The 17536-nt window shown below is 36.8% G+C and overlaps 1 protein-coding gene across 1 annotated transcript in view; it reads right to left on the minus strand.

The window, feature by feature from the left end:
* The window catches only part of ANGPT1 (angiopoietin 1), a 174104-nt gene extending 169672 nt beyond the window's left edge, over positions 1-4432 (minus strand). The window contains exon 1 of the mRNA XM_035318508.1: positions 3676-4432. Within this exon, the coding sequence (XP_035174399.1) occupies positions 3676-3972 (297 nt within the window). The 5' untranslated portion in view covers positions 3973-4432. The remainder of the gene's footprint in view (positions 1-3675) is intronic.
* Between the last annotated feature and the right edge of the window lie 13104 nt (positions 4433-17536).

Raw genomic sequence — 17536 nt, forward strand, 5'->3', positions numbered from 1 at the left:
AGAGAGCACAGAGGGTGCCATGGACAAATAATTTCTCAAAAATATGTTAAGAATAAAGTTTAAAGTAGATTATGAAATAGATACAGACACCCCAGAAAAGCTGCTCATCATTTCTTTTTTAATGACAGAATCCAACTCACTTTGTACTTCTTCCCTTATCTCTGGTGACACTTTGACGGGCAAGAGAAGTGAGCTGAAGCTTCTTTATTTTAAGTGTTGTAATGTAAGCAATATTTGCAGAGAGAATCAAAAAGATATCTAAGTTTGGATACTGGTGTACCAGAATAATTGTGGTTTACTTTCAACTCAAAGTTTTATGCCTGTGTTAGCTGCTTGTAGTATATAAAGATTAAGCATTTTTTGAAACATTTATGGTATTCTGTTTAGGTAAGGATCAAAAAAAGTAATGAGTGGATCATGTAAAGCTCACTTTCTATGGCAATAGCAATTATTTTCATTATTTTGACTAAGTATATGAAACACTCATCTATATAGCTATAGTATAAGTATACTGAGTTCATCAGTACTGTAAGTTCACCAAGCTAAGAGAATGTTCCAGAGCAAGACATGATGATAACATTTCGTGTAACTCCTCTTTGGCAATATTTAGACACTGCAATTAAATACCAAACAGTATAATGTGTGCCAGTCAGTTACTGCAAGAAAGAAAATGTGATGAACTGTTTGTTTTGATCTATTAGTATAAACATATTGCAGAAATGAAACTCAAGCTTAAACAATGGGGAAAGTTATCCGGTATTAAAATAAACAGTTCTAGGAAAATCTCTAAAAATATTTACCGAGTCATCTTCTTCTGAGCAGTTTCTGCACAGAGCATTTTGCTGTGTCCCTGGTTTGCCAGCCAATCCCAGTTACACTGACTGCAGATATGCAAATGCTAATGGACAAGGCTGGGACTTAATTGCCTGTAATCAGCTCCCCAAGGAAGTGCAGTTTTATCTAGAATCAAGCTAGTAGGTCATCAAAGAAGCACTTTTGGTTTTGAGGGTGAAAGAGTCTATTTAAAAAACAAACAAAACTTACTTCTATAAATCTGCTAGTTTAGATATACTGGAAAACCATTTAAAGTTAAAATATTGTTCAGTTTATTAAACAAATTGTGCTTTCACAAACTTTTTAAATAAATACTGCAGGCTAGCATTTGTGTAAAGAAAATAAATAACTCTGCCATATAATGCTTATCTACAATTTTAATGAAATTTGTATGTATTTTATAGCATAATTATAGCATAATAAACATTGTTCTTTTATATAAGTCGGAATATATCTCAAATTCTGAAATACAAACATTGTTTCTTACTATAACTATTCACTTCCAGTCACAGACCCATAACTACTAACTATTCTTTATTTTGTTTACAGCGGGTACATTGTAAGGTACTACTTAGTGTAGCAATAGTTACATCTGATATTAAAAGTTGTTTTTTTTTTGGGGGGGGAGTAAATACAGAGTATAAAAATTAGATGCAAAATATCTACATAATATATTAATTTACACTTAAGCATTATGCTTCTTTTGAAAGGAAGAGAGTTATGGCTGAGACGTTTTGTAATGGCAACAACAACAAAGCATATGCAGTATTCAGAGATGCTATAATGGAGCTGCATCAGACTCATTTGTTCAGAGTGAGCCATACTCCATCACACAGAGAAACAGGTCCTTTCATTCCAGGGCAAGCTGACGCATGGGTGTACATGCACAAGCCTAGCTTCACATAACACCCTGGGAGCAGAGGGCTGGGGGCTGGGAGGGAAGGAGGAGGGGTGGTTTTGCCCACAACCCGTTTTACAATCACTGTGAAAGAAAACAGTCCTCAAACACAAAACCATTTCACTGAGCTTCCTACCTGTTCAATCACTTCCCTCCAAAGTGTGAGAGGACTAACCCTAACTCTGGCATACACACTCCAGAGACTCATTTTTCTTCTCGTTCAGTTCACAGTGAAACAGTGATCTTAGTTCAGTCTCTAGTGGACAAACATAGAATAAGCCAAGACTCATAAGCATGATTCAGCAGGCAATTTGTTCAAGCAAAATCATGTGCACACATAAACACAGATAACAATTTTCCTCTCTCAGTGCTTGCCTCAGCCTCCCAAGATACAGTAAAATAATTTCTTAAGAAATGCTTTCCTCTAAAGACGTCCCTTCATTTCCAGCCTTATGTTCCCCAAAACATACCCAGATATTAAATAATGAGGAAAGTAGTCTGAAAAAAAATAAATGCTTGGTTATATTTTGTTTTATAGTCACATGTTTACTGGATAGAGTCATTTCTTTCTAGAGCCAGATATCCAAAGAGCACAATTAATTTACCAAAGATCAGAAAATTCTCTCTAAAGATTTTAGTTGGCTTAGGGGGATGGAGAGGATTGTTTATGTTTTTTTAACATATTTTTATCTTGTATACAGTCTGGACAAACCCAAACTTTTAATTGAGATAATTAACAATAAATATGCTAAGATGAATTTTTAGCCAACCCAGTAGAATATTCATTAGCTTTTCATTGATGTTCATTCTTAGTATGAACTTGTGTTACAGTTAAGTAATACAACCATCAAATGTGTGCATACAGCAATTTTCTTGTTCCATCTTACATGACTAGTTGCATCACCAGTTCTTCAATATTATAAGTTTTGCCAGGTCAAAATGGCAGAATAAGAACAGGAATATTACAAGTAATAAGACACAAAAGCTATTTATATATTTATTTTTACTTGTCAGCTATCCCAAGACATTTCCATCACTAAGGCATGGACAAGATCCTTTAGGGTATGTAATTTTACTCAAGTGAGTAATCCTGTTAAGGTGAATGGAGTTGCTCACGCAAGTAAAGCTATTTAAATATTTAAGTATTTTCTGGCCCAAACTTCATCTCATATATAAAATACTGGAAAGTTTGTTAGAAAGTTAACACAAATTCTTTAAAAGAATTGCTTCTGTTAACTTACCGCAACACCTTCCACCCCATTTTTCCCTATCTATGAAAGAACACGCACACAAAATAAAACAGGGTGTTTCAACTCTACAAATTTTAAAAGTTTTACTGTGATGATTTAGAAGTGTGAATGCCTATATGTTTTATTATTATTACTATTACTATTATTATTATTATTATTATTATTTCCTTCTATCAATTAACTGGGTGAAATAATCATGGGATTAACTTCTGGAGGAGCAGTGATATTCTCAACACAAAGCCTATGAATGCTGATTTTTTTTAAATTTTTTTTTTTTTTTTTTTTTTTTTAATGCACACTTTTGCTATCAGAGTAGCAGGTATCTTGCATGACATCTGCTCTGAATCTGTGAACTGTAAGTAGAGTTTATAAGACTACTTAGTATGTTCTGTCCTAAGACTCTCTGGTATATTTTTGTATACACTGGCTCACAAAACATACATGGTTTCTGGAGATAAAGCTTTAAGAAATTGCATGTTTCAGTAATGTGAAGAAAATTCTATGCCTGACAGCAATACCACTAGAAGAGTACACTCTGGCTGTGAGATTTCTCCCCTACAAAGCCATGAATGAGTTAAATCCTTATTAAACTCCTTTCTTATAAAAACTCATGAAAACTATGAACAACATAAGCATCATCAAATAAATAAATATATATCCATTTAATTAGAACTGAAAAAAAGAAACACTTACTTTTTGCAGCCACTGTGTGTAATTTTCCATCACATGTTCCAGATGCTGCAGTTTCTGGGAAGAGAAATCCTGTTCCACGTGAGGAGCATCTCTCTGAAGAGCATTTGTGTTGTACTGGTCTGTTGTGCTTTCACGACAGTTCCCGTCCTGTTCTGGCAGAATGAAAGTATAGGTGCACTGCCCATGCTGAATCCGGTTAAATCTTCTCCCACTGGCTTCTGGACCCCGACGCTGAGTATTACAGCCTATGTGAGCAAAAAGTGCTGCCAGGAAAGCAAAGGAAAGGAAAACTGACATGTTATTATTACTTTCCTTTCCTACTCTTAGAAAAACTTTTTCTTCCTTTCTTTAATATTTTTTTTTTCTTAATTTTCCTTAAAGTCTCTGGAAAAAGGAGTGGAGAAGCACACTTTAATAATCAAGCTTGGATAAATAGTTGTTTCTTTAAAAAAAAAAAAAAATCACTATGAGAATAGTTTCCTTAGTTAAAATTGGGAATATTTATTGCATAGTAGTTAAGATTTATTGTTTCCTCTCTGTTACAGTCCAGCATGTAGCCTGCTTTAGTCAGCTGCATATGCATTTCCCAGTCTCTTTCCCCTACACTATCTGCAGCAGAACTGCTATTTTCTCTCAGTCTTCAGTGAGTTTTATTAAGGTTGCACATTCAAGCCAAGCTGGAAGCAAGCAGCCTTTCACAAGATGACTTGACAGGAATGCGTGTATGAGTGCGCCCCTATGCTAAGGATGGCTGATGGCTCAGTACAGAGGGATCGTCTTACAAACTGGCTGGATGCATGACCTCAATCACGCATGGCGTTCCAGCCCCTATTGCATACAACTGCTAAGGGCTTTTGACGAATTTACGTAAGTTTAATAAGTAAGGCAGTCCACCTTAATACATTTCATATGTTCACACTGACCTATTAAAATGTAGATAAAGTGTAGAAGTTTCTTGTAATCCCTCTGTAAATATACACAGTACTGAAATTAAAAATACTTTCAGTTCTGTGCTGCTCAGTATCCATTAAAGAATTCTCAGACAGGAGAATGACACTTATGGGAAAAAAAAGTTACTTTTAACCCTCACATACTTTAGCTGCATTTTAAAGACAATTGTGTTTCTTTAGCAGAATTTACAGAGAGCATTTTACAGGATAGAATGAAATTAAGGCTGCCAAGTAGTAATGGGAAATGGCACTTCAGAAGGATTCTAATTTTCTGTGTTTGGCTTCTAAAATAAAGTAACTAATTATTAAACATCAAGGTATGGAGGCTGAGCTATTCCAGATTGTCTGCTGTACACCTATGTAATTATCACATGCAAAACACTTTTACTGACTTGAAACTCTGTATAGGTTCTGCAGGGATCCCTCATGATACGTAGAAACTTAGAAAATTTCTCAGGGGCAACTTCCTCAAAAAAGACAGTTTCTTAAACAGTTACCACAATCGCATACATAAATGATGTCCTTGGTGTTTTCTATAGTCAAATCCAGATTTGGATCTGTATTTGATCCTAGTATTTGCTACTGCTATATAAATATTAACCAGCACCTGTGCAGGACACTTTTCATAATATTTCTGATGAAGATGATGATGAAGAAAAAAAAAAAGAGAGAAAGAAAATAAATAATTAAATAAAGTTTTTTACCTATAAGGAAACCTACCTGCTACTAAGTGCAAGCACCTTCAGTGCTTATTCAGTTGTCACCTTTATCACAACTCCAAATTCAATCTGAAGTAACTGCCCGGAATATTTAACCAGGCATCTGTCCTGCTCCTGAGAAAGGTATTCCTACTCAGACCCGGGGGTGGAAGCTTTTCATCTTGCATCTGGAAAGAAAGCACTGCATTTGAACCAATAAGAAATATCTCCTATAATAATGTAGAGACATTTAAATGTCTTAGCTTGCCTTAAAATGTCTGTGAGCCTAATAGAAAGAGAGAGAAAAAAAAATCATGTAAGAACAAAAATCAAAGGTCAAAACACCAATGCTACTGTAGGTTTCAACATAAGCAGAATATCTTTCCATCTTTGAAATGTTTAGCCCACCTTTGTGCTTTTTCTGCCTCTGAAAACCAAATTTGCATATCTTGATTTCACATAGCATTTCTCACATTTCTCCAGACCTAGTTCTGCTGTGGCTTATTACACTTTCTGTGCAATTATTTTGAAATGTAACTGCTAGATATTTGCTCGCGTAAGATCAGAGAGCTTTAACCAGGCAGAAAACTGTAGGATCATACATGAAGATGAAGGGTTAGAATAAATACAGTTATTCCCTATAAGAAACAGCAAAAATACCAGACTACAAATGTGGTAACAATGCATGGATTTTTAAAAGTGAAAAGAGGACTTTATGGAAGGGCCTCAAAGCAGGTAAAAGGGAAATAGCAAAGATGGGTGTACAAAAGGCTTCCCAGATTTTAGTTCACATTTTAAAATGCTACTACTTACACAAGTGCCACATTCAGTTTCTGCAGGGTATTTGGGAAACATACTTATTCACATGAAAACATGGGAAAGTCAGATTGTAAATGTACACCTGCTATTTTCCTGGAGAGAGAAGCTCTCAGAAGAGCAGGAACACTTTAGTGCTACTGCATGGCCCCATCCCACTGGCTTGAGGCAATTTCTTCTTCCCATTCTGTCTCCTCTCCTGAGGGACAGCACCCACAAGGACTTTCAAGAAGTACATAGGTATCAAGCATCTCTAGCATTTTCTCTTTTGTCTCCTGATTAGTCTCCTGCCCCAGCACCTGCCTCTTATAACCAGATTCAGTCTCAGCCCAAGGCCCCACATTGATGGGTCACAGGGTACATGAGGCAGAGCTATGCACAAGTTGGAGACTCTCTGATCAGTACACTACACAGAATACTCCTTACTAGAGAAAGACAAGTCCCCTTGCTAAATTGTGACCACATCTGTGTTGTGGAGTAGTGCATCTGAGACATCTTCTGACCAAAGGGGAGGCAGAGGATAGGACTCTTGAATCATGCCAGGATGCACAAGAATCTTTGCAAGGACTCAGAGTGATGGCTGAAATGGCAGCATCTGTGTTGGCTACAGTGAAACTCTGCAAGCTCTGGGGCTGCTCTTGTTAGTACCAGAGCCTGAGCTAGCCACTGGGGTCCCAGATGCACAGATATGGAGTCTCCCAGTCCTGTGAAAAGGGGAGCACCATGGTCAGCTTGCTGCTCCATCAAACATAGCAACATCAAATGACTTTTTGGGGAAGGACTTTTAATCAGGGAATGTAGTGATAGAACAAGGAATAATGTTTTTAAACTAAAAGAGGGTAGGTTTAGAATAAATGTTAGGGAGAAATTCTTTATTTGAGGGTGGTGAGGCACCAGAATGGGTTTCTCAGAGAATCTGTGAATGCCCCATCCCTGGAAGCATTGAAGGCTAGGTTGGATGGGGCTTTGAGCAACCTGGTATAGAGGGAAGTGTCCCTGCCCATGGCATGGGCATTGGAATTAGATGATCTTTAAGGTCTTTTTCAACCCAAAGCATCCTATGAATCTATGATTCTATGACTTTTTAGACAAGAATATTGAATCAGCCAGGTGAAGTTCAAATAACACTCCTCCCTGACACATTCATGGTCCCATACATACACAATAAAAATACAAGTATAAAAGTGCAACAATATATACAGGAAAAAAAAAAAAAATCTTATTTCCAGGTCTACAGACACTTAATTTCACAGTGTAATTTTCTAAGGAACTCCATTTTACTTAAGGAAAATGAAGTTCAGATATAAGAAGAGTTACTACTTCTGTTCTATTCTATCCCATCCTATTCTAATTAAATTCCCTATTCTTACTGAGGTATTTACCTTTTTCTTTGCAAAACCAAAGCACAGTAAAAACAACAGTAATGTCTTGCCTCAAGAGTTTCAATGGTGTGTTGTCTTCTATCTCATGTGATAAGTAAAAAGTTTATTATCAGTCCCACATGATCTTTGTGACCTGTCCCAGCTTTTTAAAACCTGAAAAAATCAGTGAGGAAAAATAAAAGTTCTCACAATTCAGTCAAAGTCACTGTAAGTATTTCTTCATGATGTTGAATTATGTAGTATAGATATAATACAAGTGGTTTGTCAAGAATTGCACAGAAAATCAGTGGCTCAGCCAGAAACAGTATAGGAACATGGATGTGTTTAAAATACTTTATTTTCCTAAGACCACTTCCTCCAACACAATGACTAACTTTGTATTCCCTGAACTCTTCTTTTTGTATAACAGGGAAGGGATGGATCCAGAGGCTTCCTCCCAAGACCATGCAAAGTCTTATACATATTGTTTATTTAGCAGCTATATAAAATTCTCATAGCTGACTATGTAATCAATATTACAAGGCAAAAGAAATAGGAATTCAACATCTAGATAAAGATTACATTCACATGACATCAGTTCACATCTATCTAATATTAAAATAATTTAATGTTTTTTTGTCACAGAATCATATGCACACTCAAAGTTCAGATACCAAAGTTCAGATATCCAGTTCTAAGAAACCAAAATCTATTTCTGTTTCTTTACATTTCTGCTGCAATACATGTTATTGCTGCAGATGAGTTGCAGTAAAGTTGCGTCATGGACTGTAACCGGAATTACTCCAACTCCACTTCCTCAGTGTATAAGAGAAGTCACTGCAAAATGGCTTCTAACAGGCATAAGTAGCAGGCTTTTATTTCTACATAAACCATGGCTGTATTGTAGGATACATTTATGCGTGTTTTTCTTCCTTTTTTTTTTTTTTTTTTCCCTAGAGTGCATTCCAAAGAACCTCATTATACATATATAAAATCAGATGAATAAACTAGAATAGTCACTTAGTCACTTCACCAAGACTGTCTGAGCCACTTCACTGAGCCTGTCCGAATTCAAGAAGGGATTGGACTGTTGGACTGTGCACTTAGTCACATGGTCTAAACTTTTGGGTAGACCTGTGTGGTGCTTGGAGTTGGACTTGATGTTCCTTATGGGTCCCTTCCAACTCAGGATATTCTATGATTCTATGAATCTTAAGTCCCATACATTTAATTGGTTACCTACTAATGTACCTCCAGTAACTTCAGTAGAGTTGGTCCAAATTTACCATTGTGTTGAGACCAGAACAAGACATACAAGATTTGCTTCTCTTCTCTCATGCCTGTACAGAACTGTCATGGTATTGAGAGCAGCTGGTGGGGAAGGCTATGCAATCATACTTTCTCCTGCTACCTGTATGCTTTCTTTTCATACTCTCCTGGAAACAAGCTAGTAGTCATCTCAGATAAATCAATCCTCAGGACTGAAATTGGTATATTTACATGTACATACCGAAGGTATGATCCCATGTAGTGCAGCCTGCCAGACCCTTCCATCAAAGCAGTATAGTAATGGGTGCTGAGTCACACTGCAGCCCAGAATTTTATTTCTCCTAGTATTTGATTTCACACCTGGGCACAAGTAAACAGCTGGGAAGATTAACAGCATGCCAAAAAACAGAAGCTCTTACAAGAACACAGTGGTTTACCACAGAAGCGTCTGGACTACTGGTTATGCCCTACGACCTGTCTGAATTTTGTCTCACACAGAGGCTGTGGGGCTTCTCAGGGCAAAAGCTTTATTGGACTCTTTCCAAATCTAATGGCAGTGAAGAGAGCTAGGTGTTTCCTGAAAACTTTTTTTCATGCTGTTGGAAACATGGGAAAAACAAGTTGTTCCTATATTTGTAACAAATCTTTGAGCTTACACATGTAGAGTAAAAGCATGTAGACTAATTCAGATAAATTTGTTGTCATTCACTGAGGGGGTGGAGAAATGCCCCCAGCATCCTCTAGTTAGAGATCTTGGATAAATTCAATCATTGTTTTTTTACATTTTCAGAATACTTAAGGCATTTTCAAAAACCAACTTCCAGCCCTATCAAGCAGGAGTGATTCACATTAACTGAAGACACTGGAGATGACATTGTTCTTTGAAAATAATAAAAACAGATGAAAATACATAAAATGACTGTGGAGAAGGTCAACACCAGTGACCTTCCACTGTAAATCCTAGGGGGAAAATAAATAAATAAATAAATAAATAATCAGCTTTAGACAAAAGATATTTCATATGACGACAAGTCTTTTAGCCCTATCATGTGTATTGGTGTTTTCATGCACTTGTGCACATTTGTGCCCACATAACATGAGAGTAAATAAAGTGCTTGCACCACAGACAGGGGAAACTGGAGGTTCCAGCTTTAGTTTTCACATACAGTTAAACACTGGGTAAAACATCCAAATAAAAACACTTATGTTGCAAATTAAATTGAAAACACAATTATTTGGAAATGATTTACCAACAGTATTTTTTGGTTGAACAGTTTTGCTATTCAGTGGACTATTCCCAGGTTTTATTCCTCACCAGGGAAAAGTGCAGGAGAGAAACAGCAACCCATTGGTGCATTACCTTCAGTTTCTGAATTAATTTATTTTGTAGCCCCAAGTGCTCTGCAATGCGTGCATCTGTTCTTGAGGCCACAAAGGCAGGAACCATGATTGCGTGATTGCCTGTGAAAGGAAAAATTACAATCCCGCAGTCAAATGTAAATCCAGAAAGTCATCTTGAAAACTGTCAAAAATCAAATATCTAGCAACAAATTGAAATTTCTTCAGACTCTGTAGGGTAGCAACTTAAGATATCTCTTTAGGGGTTAAGTGCTACAAAGCTACAGCCTTACTACCTAACAGAATCCAAAATCCAGATTCAGGTGCTCTAACTCTCTCTTTATGAGAAACATTAGATTGATAATAGTTAGAGATGTAAAAGTCAACTTGTTGGTAGCAGCCTGTAGGGATAACGTGAGATGTACAGATTATTCCTAAGCAACATGCTCCAGAGGGCTTGTTTTTTTCTGTCCCCATCAGAAAGTCTTTTCTTCATAGGCTCCTCTGTAGCTTAACTCTTAGCTTAGCTCAGACTCTCATTTCTTTCGATCAGATATATTGGTTCATGGATGAATCTTCTTATTTCTTCTGTTGGTTCAAACTTGTTAAGTACGTTCTTCATCAACCTGAATGACACGTTTAACAACCAGCCGTGAAAGTCCATTTTAGCTGCTTTTGAGCTAATTAAAATTTAGAATATGAAATATTCCCTTTCATTTTCTCCACACAGGAAAGGACATGAATCCAGGCCAGTTCCCAACATTTATTTATTTCAAGAACACAAGTATCTGGCTAAATTATATGTAACAAGAATATAACTTTTATGAGGTGGCTAGTACAGTCCTATTTGCATTACATTGTATTTTGTTCCAATTAAGACTGATTTTGCTAGCAAACTTTTTTTTTCTTTTTTTTTTTTTTTTTTTTTTTTTTTTTCTTTTTTTTTTTTTCCCAGAGTAGATTTAGCTAAAATAATTCCCATAAAATAAACTTTATCAGATATAATGTGGTGGTAGAAACTAGGAATGTAATCTTTTCCTCTTGTGTTTCTATGGTGATCTGATCAAAAATCTACCTTTTGAAAAATACATGTAAATCAAAAAGACTGGAAAAAATGGCCAGAAAAAAACTGTAATTTATGCATCAATGTATGAGGAAGTTAAAAGCTACATAGAATGCACTGATTCTCCATTTTACATGCTTTTGTAAGGAATTCAGTATTATTGCTCTTCTACAGCAAACACAAAACACCTGCTTTCAGTCAAGAGGATGAAACCTATCCTTTAACTGTTACAAGTTAATAGTTAGTTATGTGGGTGAAATACCTAGCTTTTGATTTAACTCTAAATTGGTAAAATGTGGGATTAAAGGCTAGAATAGCTGCTTTTATTTGAGCTCACCATCACAGCTTAACTGCTTTAGATGCCTATTAAAAGGAAAATGTGTCAAAGGAAAGGATGTATTTGAAATGTATTTTATCCCAAATGAGAAATTAGAGCCCTAAGAGGGAGTAACTTCAATATTGCAGCTTTTTGGAATTCTCTTGAGAATATTCTCTTGAATATTCTCAACATACATCCCTCTGCTTGACTCATTGGCCAGAGCTTGACTTTAGGAGGAGCAGGAGCAGACATCATTAATAGCATTGCAGCAGTCCAGTCTTGTGTCATTTGGGATACCTTTCCTGAAACTTGTTCTGGATGGGTAAGATACAGTTATTTTTGACATTGACCAATACCAAGAGTTATAAGTAGGCAATCTAGCCTGGAAGACACAGAATCCCCAGCTGAATGGAAACAAAATAACAAAATGCAGTACATAAAACAAAACAAAACAAAGCAAGAAAAACTGGCACAGTCTTTTAGGACATAGGGAAAGACAACACAAAATTATATCTTAATTCATACTGAGGGAAAAATAAGCTTACCATGACTGGGTGAATATAAAAGAGGGCTGATGGAGCCCAACTTTTGAAAAATAAATAAATAAATGAAATCTTATTTGTTTTCTTTCTTTCAGTGTCTGCTGAGTCTAATTTTATAAATATATCTATGTACATATATAACTACATGTATTTTCAGGAATTAAGTTGAATACTAACTGTGTACTTCAATAGCAAGACCAGAATATTGGACTTTAGTGTACCTTAAATCTCACAGTCTCTGGGAATGAGGCAGCATCCATATACACAGTCTATTTATTAATTCATTCCCAGCAGCTCATAGATAGGTTCTGGGTTACAGACATATTGGAGAAAAAGGTAGGAATCAGCCACCATGAATTTGAGGTATCAGAGGTAAGTAAACAGCAGTGTAGACATTGACAGGGAGGAGCATAGAGAGACAGTCTGGAATTGAGAATTACAACTATTTCTTATTTAAGAAGGTTGCTTATAAATAAAACTTCTCTTGTATTTTTACAGTGTATTTTGCACCCTGCACCTATCATTTATTTTTGAAAACAGCTTCTGGTTTCACATTCCATGGGTACAAACGTTGGCTTTGACTTTCTGTGCTTCATTCTGTCAGTCCCCTAATACCACAATTTGTGGTTAACTAATTAGAAACCTCAACCAACAAGTCAAAACTATTTTAAGATGGCAATGAGATACTTCCCAACAGTACATGTCACTTTTAATTAGGAAACAAAAAGTCAGACAACACAAATAAATAGCAGTGAGGCAAGAGGCTAGCTATGGTTCATAAGCAGAATTCCTTGGAATCACGGCAGCAGGGCACACCAGCTGAGCCACACAGAATAGCCTCACTACACCCACGTATCACCCTTCTCAACTCAAGTACTAGATGCAGTCACTCTATAATAAGGCCGTAATTTTACATAATTTATATAAGGAGAAACATTTATCACCAGTTTGTCCTGATTAATTAGCCTGCTAGAAAAAAGCCATTAATAGTAGTCAGAGATATTTTCCAACATGGTTGAAAATAGAATTAGGAGACTGCATCCTGGGGACGGCAGCACGCACACTGCAGCACTGGGATTTATGTTCCGCTCAGAAATTCCCTCTGGCCTATTTGTACAACCTGTTCTGGCACACTGAGAGAGGTGCCAAAAGAGGTTTGGAAATGTCACTTGAGCAGAGCTGCAGTCACTGGTAGATTGTGGTTCCCTGCAGAGAGCAGGCATAGACATGCTGTATGAGATAGGCACCTATAGCAGGTGGCCAGAATATAGATCTCAGGCTTCTAGTCACACTGAAGATTTCAAAATGTCTAGTCATCAAGCAGTAATAAATGGAATAATTAGCAATGTTACAAACATCTTTGTTTTCTTCTAATGTCAGTGGTATTGAAAATACTGCACTTACTGAATTCAAAAAATGTTTATAAATTTAATGAGTTTTGCATTTGATTTTTCAGCCACTCTTGTGTACACAGTACAGTGTAAGACCTGTAGCACCCCAGGAACACTTCTTACAAGCATGGTGCTGTATCTCATGGAGCATGACTACTGAAATATGAGCAACAGAGCCTAGACTGTGTCCCGATGAGCACGTGTGCTCAAGCACTGGGTCATTGAAGAACTGGTAGCCTGAGAGCTTAATTTCCCAATGTAAATAGAACAGAAAATGGTCCAAAGTACAATGTTTAAAAATAAACATTTTATTTTCTGTGTACTCGGGTTACTGCATATCTCACATATGTTAACCCAGGGTACTCAAATGACCTGGTGTCCCTAGTAATGTGTAATTCAAAGATGAACTCCTAATTCACTTTAATCATCATAAACCCATCAGCACACTAGTAGACATTTAACTACTGTATGCCAATAAAAATGTTGTTTAAACTGTTAACTGCCAGTTTAAAGCAGCAATTAATCCCTGGGATCAACACCTTCGAAACTACTGCCATGGGGCATAGATAAATATTAACCTTGGCTCCTAGGGCAAGTGAGGCACTCATGACCTGGCAAGAGATCACAACTGGTACTTTTCAGTTTTATCTCTTCCTCTGCCATTGATACATTGTATAATTCATAGGAAAAAAAAAAAAAAAAAAACTGTTAAAAGAAATGGGTCTGGCATTTTGAAAATTAAAGACCAAGCATAAGAAAGGTTGGGCCTACAAGTGTTAGTGTTTAACATCCAACTTTGCAGGACTCCAGATATCTTTGTAAGTTCTCAGTGCTCTTGGACAAAAAGTCATATAATGGATGACAAATCTGCATACAAAAATTAAGTCATCTGCACTTTTTTTTTTTAAAAAAAAAAAAGAAAGAAAAAAGAAAAAGGAAAGAAAAAGAAAAAGAAAAAAAAAAAAAAAAACTTACCCTGTCCTCTCTTTCTTCCCTGTATGCTTTAACACCTTAAACCTCATATTACTCAACACTGTTCTCACTAAGAAGTGAGCTGGCCTCACACAGCTGAGAGTTGATCACCACTCTGTTTTTGGTATCCTCAGCGCAATCTTCTAAATCAGAAAGCAGAGATGCAAGTATTTTCTAACCGCAACACTCTGTGCATCTTCCCTGTGCAATAACTAAACCTCATCCTTTGCATCAGGCAAGGGTAATCTTGGTGTAATGATGAAGTCTGGGAGGGACATGACCTGTGGAAATGCAGATGCTAAAAGAATGAGTCCTTCCAGGGGAAGGCAGGGGAAGACAAGCCATGCTTGTCTAGTAGGACCCAGAGCTAGAGTTAAGCTTGTGGCACCAACTTTTCTCAAGCTGTAAGCATCAGAACAGGGGAGCAGGAGACAAAAGGAAAAAAAAAAAAAAAAAAAAAAAAAAAAACAGTTTTAAACAGAAAGCAAGATACCAGACAGGTCTGTATCCAAGTATCATTGTTGGTAAAGTACTCCACATCTCTTGTATAAGGTTCAATATAAAATTCATATGTTTGTACAGTGTCATGTATTCAGTCAGTGATTTGCAGTCACTTATAAAACACTGTTATTGTAATTTATAAAAAATACCATCTGGCCAATAATATTTTTAATAGAAAAATGTTATTTTAAAACAAGTGGCAAAATGAGTACAACCTTAACTATCAAAATCCTAAGTACAGCTTTGAAGATGAAATCCAGATCCAAGCAGGCCAAGCTCTGTGGAGATTTGTTGCATGATATAATCTTGCTCCTTCAATTCAGCAGTGCATTAAAGGAATATCCTGTACTTGGCTTGTTCATGTCCCCTAGCTGCACACATATCCACGTTCAAAGTACCATGAACTCAGGTTCCCTTCACCCACACATTTACAACTCCCCCCCCCCCCCCCCCCGGACGTAAAGAAAAAAAAAAAAAAAAAACAGTAACATGACAAGACCAAACACAGATGACCCTTCAGGGAAGAAGTGCAGAGAACAGTGACATCTGACATGTCCCTGCTTTCTCCACCCCTAGTCAGTCTACTTCTACAAGTTTTCCATTGCTCATTTTGATAAATATGGAACCATCATTTTAAACAGGCAATAGACAATAAGCAGGCATAAACTCACAGTTCCTAAAACACACAAAAGCAAATCAAGACTGTGCTTTGAAAACACTCTCTTGCAGGCGTCAGAGGGTGGCAGGCTTTGTAGAGAACAGTAGAAGCAGGCAGAAAGGTCTGCAGGGACTGAGACATTTGGGGGAATTTGTAACATAATTAATATGTTGCCATCATTTTGTTGTTCCTGTGCTTTTTGAACCAAATTACACATATTGTTTACATTTTATCGGGGCCTGTAAATGTGTGAGGTAAGAGGTGCTGCTCGCTGCATGCTGTGCTGTACATGAGAGGAAAAAAAAAATAACACCATTCCAGGATTTGAGCAGTACTAGATTAAAGCAAGACAGTGAATTAAAATTTCTGTAGCAGGCACTATCAACAATTTATCTATGAAAAACACCGTGCATCTTAGTTTTCACAGTGTCTATTTTTTTTTTTTTTTTTTCAAAGACAAACGAAAACTCCTGAACATTTGGATGGGAACATGAATAACACAGAGCAGAGTGAGATGGAAAGATCCAAAACAAGGCAGTCACTGTGTTAATAAAATGTGAAGGAAATAGAACATCAGTGTAGTTACACTTCTCTATTAAATTCTTTCTTATGATTATCCCATTCTCTTTGCTTCCTCTCCACCTTTAATTTTTAAATTTCTTTTCCGCAGCCTTTCTCAATGCATCCTTTTACTGTATCACTCACCTTTTACTCCACCAGAACTAGGTCCCACCCAAATTCATCACTGCTCAAAAATTCAGAACCTCAGAACACAGGTGGAACTGTTTGTTCTCACCTGGGGTCATAATTGTGAAGACAGGAAGCTGAATTTGAGACATACCGATGGAAAACAAATCTTCAAATTGAGAAGCCCCAGCTCTAGAGACTTTTTGTATGCTCAAAGGGAGGATATTTTGATGGGAATTTGAAAGTATTGTGTATTAGGAGAGAGCAGAATAGTAACAAGGATGAGAAACAGCATTAGAAGAGCAGAGAAAAGTGGTTTCATTTTTCTTTTTAAGGTGTGACACCTGCAGGAAGCCAGGCAATCCATACTGCTTATGCACTATTATGCCTTAATGAAAACCATGGGTTCTATGATTCTATGACTGAATAGTCATCTGTCCACAAGTATACCTCATTGTCTCACTCATTCAGGTTCTCAACATCCTAACAACGCCTTGCTAGTCCACCATGATTCTTGTTGATTCATGAAAAAATGACAAACAGTGACTATCATGGTATTACCAAAATTGACAATGAGTCATTCACAGAGAGCATCTCCTCTCCCTACCTTCCTCTAAGTACACCATTGATTGATTGACATGCTCAAGATCAACCTTGGCTACATCATTCCTTAACATCCAGTATCATAGGTTTTATCCCCAGTATGTCTTCAGAGAATCCAGACAAAGGGAAAACAACTAACCTAGCAAAAGGATGTGACCTGTCAAATGAGGCTGGTTGATAAGACTATACCGATGAGAAAACCCACTGTCATCAATCACTGGAAGAAATTAAACATTTCTTCTTATCCTCCTAGATTTCTCTTTTGCACTACAAACTGATGACCATGCAATTCTGATGTCTTGCTTGACAAGTGGCAGAAGTCTCTAACTTCAGAACATCCAACAAACATAATGTAATTTGTTTTAGAGAATAATGCATCCTGTTAGAAACGACAGAAAAATTATATCTCTACTGCTAGGTTTATTCCTTTACAGACTCTTAGAAAGAAGTAATTCTTCCTCTAATGTTTTTTATCTGTTTTCAATTACTACATGATCGATCCATTCAGCTGGCAATATCACGAAAAGACGTCAGCTGGCATCACTGTTCCATCAGAGATTAGACAAAACAAATATCAGCTGAACTCAGTAGGAAGACAGGTCAGTACTGATGGGAAGAGTTCAGCTGCACAGTATGTTCTCCTTTACTGACATGTAAAAGACTCAATTCAGACTGTAATCCCCATAATTTAGA

This window comes from Oxyura jamaicensis, chromosome 2, assembly GCF_011077185.1.
Source record: "Oxyura jamaicensis isolate SHBP4307 breed ruddy duck chromosome 2, BPBGC_Ojam_1.0, whole genome shotgun sequence".
Lineage (NCBI taxonomy): Eukaryota > Metazoa > Chordata > Aves > Anseriformes > Anatidae > Oxyura > Oxyura jamaicensis.